At 44.7% G+C, this 13,469-nt stretch overlaps 1 protein-coding gene across 6 annotated transcripts in view; it reads left to right on the plus strand.

Moving 5' to 3' along the window:
- LOC121545045 (myelin transcription factor 1-like protein) overlaps positions 1-13,469 on the plus strand; it is a 93,924-nt gene that overhangs the window by 61,704 nt on the left and 18,751 nt on the right. For all 6 annotated transcript variants that reach the window (XR_005996189.2, XM_045209162.1, XM_041855396.2 and 3 more), the window contains 5 exons: positions 911-1,045; positions 6,126-6,216; positions 7,726-7,836; positions 8,637-8,863; positions 9,191-9,456. Coding sequence is in view for 5 of the 6 variants with exons in the window: in XM_045209162.1 (XP_045065097.1) it covers positions 911-1,045; positions 6,126-6,216; positions 7,726-7,836; positions 8,637-8,863; positions 9,191-9,456 (830 nt within the window). In the remaining variant the exon portion in view is untranslated. The remainder of the gene's footprint in view (positions 1-910; positions 1,046-6,125; positions 6,217-7,725; positions 7,837-8,636; positions 8,864-9,190; positions 9,457-13,469) is intronic.

Below are 13,469 nucleotides of genomic sequence, written 5' to 3' on the forward strand. Positions count from 1 at the left end.
CCATTCCAAATGTTTCCTTCCACTCAAATGGTGCACAGAACATCTATTATTTCTGTGTTTTTGTGGTTCACAAACAGCTTATCAGCCAAGGAACAGTTGAGATCCTAACTATCATTTTATGGAATGCAAAATATACATTGTATTTGCACTGTATTTGAGTGTAGCTACTGAATATCCTAGCACCAAAGAACTATCCATGACCTTGTTTCCCAGTTGAAGACATTTGAAGGTGGGCTGTTGCACATGATGCCGGTTGGCATGCGATGGCATCGCTGCTTTTGGATGGTAACACTATCTGATCGGGTTTGGAGAAATAGAGAGGGTAAGGTTGGGCAAGGGAAAGACAATCCCCTCCGGTGTGCATGTGTGCGTGTCTTATTTTACCAATAATGACCTTCAGTGCAAATAATTGGTTGAAAAAATCAGACTTACTTTGTCTTGGGAATGGCAACACCTGCTCTTCTCTCCTACAGCTGTGGCTTTTTACAACATGACTTTGTCAAGTGGTGTGAAATATGTTCTGTTACTATGGCGATGATATAGCTAACCTTATGTTATGTTCCCGCAATATCCCATGTGGCTTATTGAAATCAGTGGCAGGTTTGTGATACCGTTTTAGCCTCAACAATTCTTCAAATGACGTTGTTTTGTTGCTGTGGTTACAAGCATTCTCGCATTAGCAGCACACTGTTCACAATGACTTTCACTTCATTCTGCCAGGGTCAGTGAGTTTGTTGGAAGTGTTAAAATGTGCTGCTTTCAATGAAGCAAGCTAATTTCTCTCTCTCTCTCTCTCTCTCTCTCTCTCTCTCTCTCTCTCTCTCTCTCTCTCTCTCTCTCTCTCTCTCTCTCTATCTATATATATCTCTCCCCCCTCTCTCTCTCTACCCCCATGTTTTTGTGTGTTCAGATTCATCGCGTGGAGACAAGAAAGAGAGCCGGTGCCCGACGCCGGGCTGTGATGGCACGGGTCACGTGACGGGGTTGTACCCTCACCATCGGAGCCTGTCTGGCTGTCCACACAAAGACAGGGTGCCACCTGAAAGTAAGCACTGCACATACACACTTTACTCAAGTTTACCATTCTGGGGTAAATTCACTTTCAGTTCAGTCTGTTTAGGCGATAAACCACAAGTCAAATTCTGGAATTGAAATTGAATTGACCCTAACTCTGCTGGTTACAAAGCCAGTGGCTCTCAGTTTATTGCAGGGTTTGTTTGATGTATTGTTTTGCATTGCAAGGTCTGCATGTTTTAGTTTCTCTTTGTTTCTGTCTGAATGCTGTGGGTTTATTGTGGCTGTTCCACATTTGTTATGGCTGCTCTGTGTTTGCTAGTCAGGTGGGGAGTGTGGGCTACAGCTGCTCTCCTGGCGTGACCTTAGCATGCATGGGGTCATGAATTTGCTTGTGTTAGTCTATGACTGATTACCTGTCCAGTCTATTGTCTAATGATAGGGGGGAAACAAGGCCTCAGAGATGGATGGCAGAGTATAGCGGTGAATGGTGGGACTGTTCTAGCACTGTCTATCAATGAGTATACATCACTCATTCTCACTGACCAACAGCCAGTACTTCACAGCACTTGAAATTCCCACCCACTGTTGGATTCAGATCATTTATTTTACTTAAGCTATTTTCTTGCATGTTACTGTACTTTGACTCCCTAAATTCATATGATGTTGACCTCACAAAGTAAGATATATTTAAGATCATGATTTATAAAACTATCTTCTGCTTGGTAAAACTGTTAAGTGCCTGTAGAAAAATCAACTGTCTCTGTCTGGCTATAGTCACCAGCAGTGAGTAAGACTGAGTACGCCTATCAATCTCTACCACACAATAAACCCCATAAATGTATTTGTATTCTTTGCTCAATTAAAATCAGTTGAATAAAATATAATTATTGAGGCTTTTTGCAGCAGATCAACTGCAGCGACGATAAACATTATCCCTCAGCGATTAGGCAAAGACTCTCCGTCTGGAGTTTTCACCCCAGCTATTTGGTCTCATTCACCTTGTGCAAACTTCTCAATAAACTCTCTTTAACACGTGCCATTAACCCAGAGTCAGAAGATTAAGTTATGATCTGCCATGACCCAGACTGCGATTAAAATAAAATAGGCCTGTTTTATAATGGCACAGAAATAATTTAACATAAGACATGGCCTTATAAAATACCCAGTTATCAGACATGTCTTTTCTTACTTTGAGTACCATGCTTAGAGCCAAGAGTTTTCCCTGACCTTGTGACCTTACCAGGAAAAACTCCTGGGTCTAGTTATAGCCTAGTTATAGCACCAAGGTCTGAGATCTGAATGTGTACTCCTAGAGGTTTAGGATGGTGAGCGTTTTTGACCTTGAGGGTGCAAACCCCAAAATGGATTTTGGAATAGGCTTTGATCGATTGTCATAGGATCTTTTGGACGTAACATCCGTGTTCCTTCTCCTATTCCTTATTAAGCTGACTTTTTGGAAAAAATAATATAAATGTTCCATTTTGGAATTAAATAATATTCATTCTGATTGCAACTCACAGTGTGGCTACCCAGAAAAGGGTCATTGTAAGGGAATCACACACACACACTCACTCACTCACACACACGTGCGGGCACGACCATACAGAGACAGCATGCTGTTGAAAGGTGACCTGGTACAGTTGTGTGAGGTATCGACATTATCCGCCATGGAGCAGCTAGACATCAAGTTTCTCCCTGTCCATCGGTGGTCAATAGCCTCTCAGTAAAGACAGACTAAAATGTCCTCTACACACACACACACAAACACCACACCACACCTGCTGACAGCAAGGAGGCAGAGGGAGGGAGGTGTATCTGTCACACATCACAGTGCCTGCTGGGATGAGTCAGAGCCGTGGGAAAAGCTTGCCCTCCTATTAACACATTCACAGTGCTGAGTGGACAATACATTATTAATCCATGGTCTTCATTTAGCAATCACACAGTGCACAAGACACTTCCTAGGGAAATCTAGGATGTGAAAATGAAGCGACGTTACGAATTCATTTTCGTGTTTGCTCATTGTTGAATTTTTAATATTTAATCCCCTCATAACAGATCTTTGTTTTTGTTCCTGAAAGTGATGTACCTACGAATGAGAGTACACAACACAATACCTTTGTAGCATACACTTTTCAGGAATGCTCTAAGCATACAGTGAATGAGGACAGGCAAATCCAACCATTTCCAGTCATTATAACTGTCTCTTTGTCATGGTCAGGGAGAGTAGTGATATAATCCAATATAATGTGTTGGCTTTCGGCGTGTTGAGGTGGAGGACCTTGCCCAATTAGCTCTTCTGAGCTCTAATTAGTTTGCCAGAGAGTGAGGATGACGAGGGTCAGAGTGTAAGGGGGTGATAATGATGAAGCTGACGCAAAGAGCAGTTTTAACCCATACAGCGGGGCGTCTGTCTGGCCCCTCTCCTCACCCCCCTACCCTCTGGTGGTTCTCAACCGGGTCCTCTTAGAGACGTCCGTAGATAGATCATTACTCTAATTGGCTGCCGTGGGGAGAGCAGACTGTACTTCCACCTCTATTGCTATATCTTTAACCAAAGCCTAAAGGAGTGTGTGTCCACAGGCGTGGAAGGAAGCCAAAGTAATAATCAGTTTGCTGCCTGTTCTTATTCAACTGATGGAGTTAACTACTGACTTTCAGCAGGCATGTAGAGAAGGGCACTCAACTTGTACTGCACTGACTCAGATGACTGATGATTGGTTAGAACAAATGTATAGTATGTTGATAGTTGGAGCTGTATTGTTAGATTTCAGTGCAGCCTTTGATGTTATTGATCATAAATTGTTATTGAAAAAGCTCACTTGCTATGGCTTTACATCACCTGCCATCACATGGTTGGAGGGTTACTTATCCAATAGAACCCAGAGAGTGTTCTTCAATGGAAGCTTTTCTAACATCAGATATGTAAAGTGCGGTGTCCCTCAGGGCAGTTGCCTTGGGCCGTTACTCTTCTCTATTTTTACAAATGATTTGCCACTAGTCTTACACCAAGCTAGAATGACAATGTATGTGGATGATTCCACACTCTACATGTCAGCACCCAAAGCCAGTGAGCTCACTGACATTCTAAATAAGGAAACCGCGCTTCTTAACACCCGCCCGCTTAATCTGGAAGCCAGCCGCACCAATGTGTCGGAGGAAACACCGTTCAACTGACGAGGTCAGCCTGTAGACACCCTGCCCACCACAAGGAGTCGCTAGAGCGCTGTGAGCCAAGGAAAGCCCCTCCGGCCAAACCCTCCCCTAACCCAGACGACGCTGGGCCAATTGTGCGTCGCCCTATGGGACTCCCGATCACGGCCGTTTGTGGTACAGCCTGAGATCGAACCCAGGTCTGTAGTGATGCCTCTAGGACTGCGATGCAGTGCCTTAGACCACTGCACCACTCGGGAGGCCCCAATGTTCTGCGCTTTTGACACAAAAATCAACTGTACTAGTTGTTCAGGCTCTGGTCTTGTCCCATCTTGATTATTGTCTGGTAATATGGTGAAGTGCAGCAAAGAACGATCTAGCAAAACTGCAGCTGGCTCAAAACAGAGCATCATGCCTTTAACTGTACATACAGAACTAACATCAACAACATGCATTCCAGTCTTTTCTGGTTGAGGGTTGACGAGAGATTAACTGCTTCTCTTCTAGTTTTTATGAGAAAAATTACTGTGATGAAAAATCCATATTGTCTGCATAATCAAATAACATACATCTCAGACACCCATACATACTCCACAACACATGCCACAAGGGGTTTCTTCACAGTCCCCAAGTCCAAAACAAATTCACGGCAATGAACAGCATTACACAGAGCCATGATCGCATGGAACTCCCTTCCATCTCCAATTACTCAAGCAAAGTAAAATGACCTTAAAGAAATAGATAAAACAACATCTCATTGCAAAACGGGGACTGTGAAATGACACAGACACACACAGAGACACACTATCACACTGTAACACACACAATCTACATATTTTTCTTCAGTTGTATTGTTTGTGTATCGTTGTATTTTAAAATTGAGTGACTATTCTTGTCTATTTGTGTTTTGTTACTTGTCGTGTTTTATATTGTTGTATGGACCCCAGGAAGAATAGCTACTGCTTCTGCAAAAGCTAATGGGGATCCGAATAAACCAATTAAAACCAATTGAATAAACCAATTTGACTGTTTTAATGGTAAATGCTATTGAAGGCAGGAATATCTAAAAATGGGTGGACGATAACAAAGAGTATAATCTACAGTATATACGGTGTATAGAGAAATAAATATACTGTATGTGTCTGGCACGATCCGTGGATTACTTGCATGTCTTCTGTTGCATGGTCGTTGTCCGTTGGCTACTTGTTCTGTTCTCTGCATGCCTCAAGCTGCCTCTGTTTTCTTTATCTGGCTATGTCCTAGGCTAGCATTCTTGTACCCATTTCAGACAGAATATTTGGTATGTTACCTGTAAAAGAAATACGGCAATATTTATATGACCCCTTTGAAGCAGCCCCTTATTTACCACTTATTTGTAGGTATACCCCTTTTATACATATCAGTGGGTAACTGGCAAATTGGGACGGATGGGAGGTGTTGTTAAACCATGGGGGCTGTTTTCAGTTCAAATTAGGGAGGTGTTAAACAATGGAAGTGTTAAAGAATTTACCTGCAAAAAAGCAGAGAACCATTCACACAGATCCAATACCTGTATTTTGGTTACAGGGTCTGTGAAAATGCAGGAATCACGACAAGGTCTTTAGGTGGCTTTTGTTTTTCCATGTGTTTTACCCCATACCCCTTTCAGATATATGAAAAAGCTGGTCTGTGTATAAAAGGGATATTAGATGGCTTCTTCTCAAAAGACTATACCAGTGAAACCAGTATGGTGACAATAAAAAACACTGTCTGCCCTTTCAGTCTGTAGTGCTCTATAGGGAGGAGAAAGGAGGTCATTTCAAATTGCTGGGACAGATTCTAATGATGATGAGGATGATTATACCAAGCTGCTCACACTTTTACCCACTAATGATACTGTCTGGTTGTGGGGCTTCTAACCTTCCCTATCTCTCTCTATCGCTCTCCTGTCTGTCTGTTTGTCTGTCTGTGTGAAGTCCTTGCTATGTATGAGAATGTTCTTAAGTGTCCTACACTGGGCTGCACGGGACGCGGCCATGTCAATAGCAACAGGAACTCCCACAGAAGGTGAGTCGACCAACAGGACCGGCAGCCATCTTGGAAAATGCCAGAATCATCTGTGTTACGTCCACCTTTTATTCAGTAGGAGATTTTTATTTTTTCCCTCCAATGACTTTATCCTGGTTTCTTTCCTCTTCATAAGTATATTTTCTTTATTAAATTTTTTACTGGATATTCCTCATAATTGTTTTCATTTTGTTTATATTCTATTTATTTGCTCATGTGTTTATTGATTCATTTATTTATTTTCCAATTGTATCATCAACTTGCCAATAATTTTGTGTCTGTATATTGTGTCACTATTTTTATTGATTGCGATGGGAAAGGGGCTTACAAAAGTAGTTGGCTTTGGATATCTCAGTTACCACAACCATACCTAATTATGTGGTTGCTTATCTAATGCTAAATCTGGAGTCACACGTGAAATGCTGTAATCCACACATCAAGGTTTCCGGGAGAGAAGCTGTGTGTAGGGGTGTGGGTGTTGAGGGTGGAACTGAAATAGCCGTGTGCTCCCCTCTCCTGTCACACAGCTAGAGACAGAGAGGTGAGAGAGAAAGAGAGAGAGAGAGATGAGAAGGAGTGGAGTGTCACCCACAGCAGATGTTGTGAGAGTCAGGGTGTAGCAGCAGCCATTAGCACCTCTCTACCACTCTTGCAGGAGGGCAGGAAGGCTACAGACCTGGGAAGACTGGAGCTCTCTCTTGCTGAGCACAGTGTCACTCACACACTGACACTCAGACAGGCATGCACACACACGCTCACACACACAGATACACATTACATACACACACAGACATACACACACTCAACTTCTCAGACAGTCATGTGCACTAACACACACACACTTGCAAAACACACACACACCTAAATGAACACCTACTAACTGATACTCACACCTCAAGAAGACACCTCTCACTCCACCAGCGCTGGCACAGGGCCATGATCTAAATAACCTCTCCACTGGGACTTAAAGTCTCTTTACACTTGACAACATTTACAAAGAAGAATTTGTGAAATGATAAATAATGACGAGGGCCTTTGTTAAATGTGGTTGATTGGCAGTATCTCAAGCAGCTGTGCTGCAATAATAGATCCTTTATTAACCTTGGGAGGTTGGTGTGTGTGTTTTGGGAGGTTGTTTGGCCGGTGTGTGTGTGTGGATTGGGTAGCAGGGACAGGATTGTGTTTATACTCTGAAGCCACTCAACCAAAAAAAAGCAATCTGTTATAATAACCAACTGCGTTGTTGTTATTTAAAACGTTTGATGAAAATTAATGATATTGGAAATTAACCAAAAAACTTGTTGAAAGGTAGGCAGGCAGATGGATAATCAGACAGGCAGGCAGACACCTCCATTCCTAGAAAGACTGACAGACAGGCAGGCAGAAAGACAGACATACAGACAGATGGTCAGAGATGCATTGAATGGAACCATTATATTGGTTCAGATATGATCAGTCTCACCTCCATTACTGGTTGTCTTACTCATCACCCCTCTGTTGTCCTTTCAGCCTATCGGGGTGTCCCATCGCTGCAGCAGAGAAGCTGGCTAAAGCCCAGGAGAAGAGCATAGGATGCGACGGCTCCTCCAAGTCTAACCAGGGCTCTGACCGCGTGCTCAGGTACTGTTCACTGCTCACCACACCACACCACACTCAGCTTCCATAGGGAACACCTCACTGGTCCAACGGCCTGAATATATTAATTTATTTATCCTCAAGTGCTCTACCAGGGTTGGGTTTCATTCAATTTCAAATGATTTTACTCTTCCTGAATTGAAATGGAATTGACCCCATTATGGAGCGCTACATTATATCCTCCCTTACTCTGCTTGCATTATTCAGTCAGTGTTGGAAGGTTTTCTTAATTACTGTATTATAGATTAAAATGTTTCTCTATGTCTGTTTGATTTCTTTATCTTTTGATCTCTCAGACAGTTAGAGTTTGTAGACACTCTACGTTCAGTTTCTTGTTTATGAAGTGAAAGCCTTTATTGGGTTTCAAAGAGCCGAATCATTTCAACAAAAGTTTTTTTGATATGCAATGGTAGATATAACATTTCTATCCAATTAGACTGCATCACTAATTCAAGCTCTGATAGTTTTTAGATGAAAACATTTTTAAAAATAATATCAGAGAAAATGCATGGCTTTAATTATGAGTTGTGTTTGGGTGAGACATTTTCAGGAAACATTGTAGTGTTGCAACAACAGACAGCATAGACATGTAGCTTAGATTAACTAAAAGCTAAATCCAAGGATTCTCTTAAGCTAGAGTTGACTGTTGCCAAAACCTTTTCCCTTGGCTATGTTCCCCTCCCCTCTCCCTGCCCCCTCTCCTCCCTTCCCACCTCCCCTGCACTGCGTGATGTTTGGTGCCTCTGCTCTGTCCAACCTACGCCCCCTCGTGGTTTATTTTCCAGGCCTATGTGCTTTGTGAAACAGCTGGAGATCCCTCAGTACGGCTACAAGAACAACGTGTCCACCAGCACGCCACGCTCCAACCTGGCCAAGGAGCTGGAGAAGTACTCCAAGACCAGCTTTGACTACAGCAGCTTCACAGACAGCAGCCACAGCAACAATGTCTATGGCAAACAGGCCATCGCACCCAAGCTCCAAGGCAGGGACACCTCTCCCAAAGGATATGATGGTACAGCCCATCTTACTGGCACTTCAGTTGTATCTGTTCCTACTTTATTCAGGTAGTCAATATGAATATTGTGTGTCAGTAGAATAATGAATATCCTTGCCTCTGTGGTTTGGTTTATGAATGGTCTGTATTCCAAGCCTTTTTTCTCCACAGATTCATTGTATTTTTGCCCAGTATTTCCAAATTCACCAATATTTTTACCTCCCAAATTCTTTATTGTTGAATGCATCCCCCAAAGCCAAACTACTGTAAGAGTATTTCCATGCAGTGTATGTCTCTATACTTGTGGATGAACTATCCCTATCTCTGTGTGCTTGTGTCCTCCAGTCAAGCGCTACTGTAAGAACTCCAGCTCAGCGAGCAGCCCGAACAGTACCTACGCCCCCAGCAGCAGCAGTAGCAGCCTGAGCTGTGGAGGAGGGGGCGGAGGGGGAGGCAGCAGCGCCAGCTCCACCTGTAGTAAGAGCAGCTTCGACTACACCCACGACATGGAGGCTGCACACATGGCCGCCACGGCCATCCTCAACCTGTCCACACGCTGCAGAGAGATGCCCCACGGACTGGGAGGAAAACCCCAGGATCTTTGCTCTCGGGTAGGCCTTGTTTAGTGACAAACCCTTTATAAAGCCTTTATAGCTGATACCTTTAAGTAGAGTTCACATGAGAGAATGGGATTGTCCGTATTGTACAATATTCAAAGGACGTGAGAGGAGGACACTACAGGTTTGTTTGTTTGTTGAATTTCGGCCAACTGGAAATATCCAAATCCCACTTGACATCCTGTGGTCTACCATACAGTATCTCCTGTGGTCTATCATAGAGTATCATAGTATTGGATAGACCTTTGAATTATATCCTCCAACCACCTTCCCATCCCACTGCTAGAGGCCTTACTCTCCCAGCTCCAAGCTTCCTCTGTCCTGCCAGGTAATGTGAGCAGTGATGAGTGAGGACGATAGCGTCTCTTTAGCCACACACGCTGGCACTCTGTTAAAGAGATATCCACGGCTGTGTCTCTGGCACGGCGCTCAGCAGGACAGCTTTTTATTTTCCCTCCAGGGATCAGGTAGGGTAGATAGGGAGCACGGCGGGATGGGACGGATCGCCGCCGACACGCTGTGAGCCCAATATGTCATCAGGAGGCGATAAGGCGTCGGTATCCCTGCATTATCAGCACGGAGATGCTGAGCCGGTAAATAGGAGAGAGAGTAAGCACAGCGGAGCGCTAACGCTAGCCTGGCATTAATGTTTCACAGCGTGGTCTTTCTGGGGGTGGAGAGGAGAGCAGCGGCGGGGAGAGGTCAGGAGAAGCCAGAGGAGAGAAGAGAGTAAGGGAAAGGAGGTGAAGAGAGGAAAGCATAGAGGAGAGGCCATGAAGGATGGGAAAACACAGAAGAGGATGGAGGGGAGTAGAGGGACGCTTTCAGTGTGAGGTAGAGCGGAGTGGCAAAAGAGCCTTAGGCAATCAGGACTTCCTCTCTCTCTTCCTCCCTTCCTCTCTTCCTCTCTGTCCATTTCTGCTTTGTAGGCGAGACAGACAGACCGACAGGAGGCTCCAAGGCAGAGGTGGAGACAGGAAACGTCAGGGAGATTCTCAACCTTCTTTCATCTGAAAACCTCCAGTCATGTCATTGGTTTTCTCACATTGTCTGTCTTTCCCCATCTACATCCATTCCTATCTTTCTGAGTGAAAGTGAGGGAGACTGAGGAATACTCATGAATACTCATGAATAACTATGTTTTATTTTAGGAGCTGGAGGAGGCTGGTGGAAGTAATGTGGGGAAGCAGTCACTGACCCCTCCCGCTCTCTCTTGCCCCACCTCCTCCCAGCGTAGCCCTGGAAACAGGGGACGGGGCTACCTGGGGGTCAGATGATAATGATGTGGTCCGTGAGGAAACGGGGGGATCTCTGGAGAGGCTTCTTTCTCCCCTTCCCAATCTACTACTAACTAGACATCATGTGTCAATCAAGATTAGTACTGTCATTCACCCTGACAAGAGACCATATATATGTACATAAACACACATGCACACAATCATGCTTGTTAATGCACAATGACACACATACTGTATATGCATATTAATTTGAAGCACACACATACCATGCCACATGAAAATATCGCTCTCTCTTTCTTGCTGATAGCTTTTAGCCTTGCTTCAAAGTTTCTCTCTCTCTCCATTCTCCATTCTCTCTCCATTCTCCATTCTCCATTTCAAATCAAATCACATCAAATCAAACTTTGTCACATGTGCCGAATACAACAGGTGTAGACCTTACCGTGAAATGCTTACTTACAATGCTGTTCAAGAAAGAGTTAAGAAAATATTTACCAAATAAACTAAAGTAAAAAGTAACACAATAAAATAACAATAACGAGGCTATATACAGCCGGTACCGGTACCGAGTCAATGTGCGGGGGTACAGGTTAGTCGAGGTAATATGTACATGTAGGTAGTGGTAAAGTGACTATACATAGATAATAGACAGCGGGTAGCAGCAGTGTAAAAACAAATTGGAAATAGTCTGGGTGGCCATTTGATTAATTGTTCAGCAGTCTTATGGCTTGGGGGTAGAAGCTGTTAAGGAGCCTTTTGGTCCTAGACTTGGCGCTCCGGTACCGCTTGCCGTGCGGTAGCAGAGAGAACAGTCTATGACTTGGGTGACTGGAGTCTTCGACAATTATTTGGGCTTTCCTCTGACACCGCCTGGTATATAGGTACTGGATGGCAGGAAGCTTGGCCCCAGTGATGTACAGGGCCATACGCACTACCCTCTGTAGCGCCTTACGGTCAGATGCCGAGCAGTTGCCATACCAGGTGGTGATGCAACCGGTCAGGATGCTATCGATGGTGCAACTGTAGAACTTTTTGAGGGGACCCATGCCAAATCTTTTCAGTCTCCCGAGGGGGAAAAGGTGTTGTCGTGCCCTCTTCACGACTCTCTTGGTGTGTTCGGACCATGGTAGTTCGTTGGTGATGTGGACACCAAAGAACTACAGCCCTGTCGATGTTAATGAGGGCCTGTTCGGCCCGCCTTTTCCTGTAGTCCACGATCAGCTCCTTTGTCTTGCTCACATTAAGGGAGAGGTTGTTGTCCTGGCACCACACTGCCACGTCTCTGACCTCCTCCCTATAGGCTGTCTCATCGTTGTCGGTGATCAGGCCTACCACTGTTGTGTCGTCAGCAAACTTAATGATGGTGTTGAAGTCTTGTTTGATCACGCAGTCGTAGGTGAACAGGGAGAACAGGAGGGGACTAAGCACAGCGTGGCAGACGTGTTGTTGCCTACCCTTACCACCTGGGGGCGGCCTGTCAGGAAGTCCAGGATCCAGTTGCAGAGGGAGGTGTTCAGTCCCAGGGTCCTTAGCTTAGTGATGAGCTTTGTGGGCACTATGGTGTTGAACGCTGAGCTGTAGTCAATAAACAGCATTCTCACATAGGTGTTCTTTGTCTTCTTTGTCCTGGTGTGAAAGGGCAGAGTGGAGTGCGATTGAGATTGCGTCATCTCTGGATCTGTTGGGGCGGTATGCGAATTGGAGTGGGTCTAGGGTATCCGGGATGATGCTGTTGATGTGAGCCATGTCCAGCCTTTCAAAGCACTTCATGGCTACCAAAGTGAGTGCTACGGGGCGGTAATCATTTAGGCAGATTACCTTCGCTTCCTTGGCCACAGGGACTATGGTGGTCTGCTTGAAACATGTAGGTATTACAGACTCAGTCAGGGAGAGGTTGAAAATGTCAGTAAAGACACTTGCCAGTTGGTCCGCGCGTGCTTTGTGTCCTGATAATCCGCGGCTTTGTGAATGTTGACCTGTTTAAAGGTCTTACTCACATCAGCTACCGAGAGCGTTATCACACAGTCGTCCGGAACAGCTGGTGCTCTCATGCATGCTTCAGTGTTGCTTGCCTCGAAGCGAGCATAAAAGGCATTTAGCTCGTCTGGTAGGCTCGCGTCACGGGCAGCTCGTGTCTGGGTTTCCCTTTGTAGTCCATAATAGTTTTCAAGCCCTGCCACATCCGACAAGCGTCAGAGACGGTGTAGGATTCAATCTTGATCCTTTATTGACGCTTTGCCTGTTTGATGGTTTGTCTGAGGGCGTCCGGATTAGTGTCCCGCTTCTTGAAAGTGGCAGCTCTAGCCTTTAGCTCGATGCAGATGTTACCTGTAATCCATGGCTTCTGGTTGGGATATGTACGTACGGTCACTGTTGGGACGACGTCGTCGATGCACTTATTGATGAAGCCGATGACTGAGGTGGTATATTCCTCAAAGCCATTGGATTAATCCCGGAACATATTCCAGTCTTTTTTAGCAAAACAGTCCTGTAGCGTAGCATCCGCTTCATCTGACCACTTCCGTATTGAGCGAGTCACTGGTACTTCTGGAGGATAGAATTATGGTCAGATTTGCCAAATGGAGGGCGAGGGAGAGCTTTGTATGCGTCTCTGTGTGGAGTAAAGGTGGCCTAGAGTTTTTTTTCCTCTTGTTACACATGTGACATGCTGGTAGAAATTAGGTAAAACGGATTTAAGTTTGCCCGGCCACTAGGAGCACCACATCTGGATGAGCATTTTCTTGTTTGCTATGGCCTTATACAGCTTGT

The sequence above is a fragment of the Coregonus clupeaformis genome, chromosome 29 (genome assembly GCF_020615455.1).
Source record: "Coregonus clupeaformis isolate EN_2021a chromosome 29, ASM2061545v1, whole genome shotgun sequence".
Taxonomy (NCBI): Eukaryota; Metazoa; Chordata; class Actinopteri; order Salmoniformes; family Salmonidae; genus Coregonus; species Coregonus clupeaformis.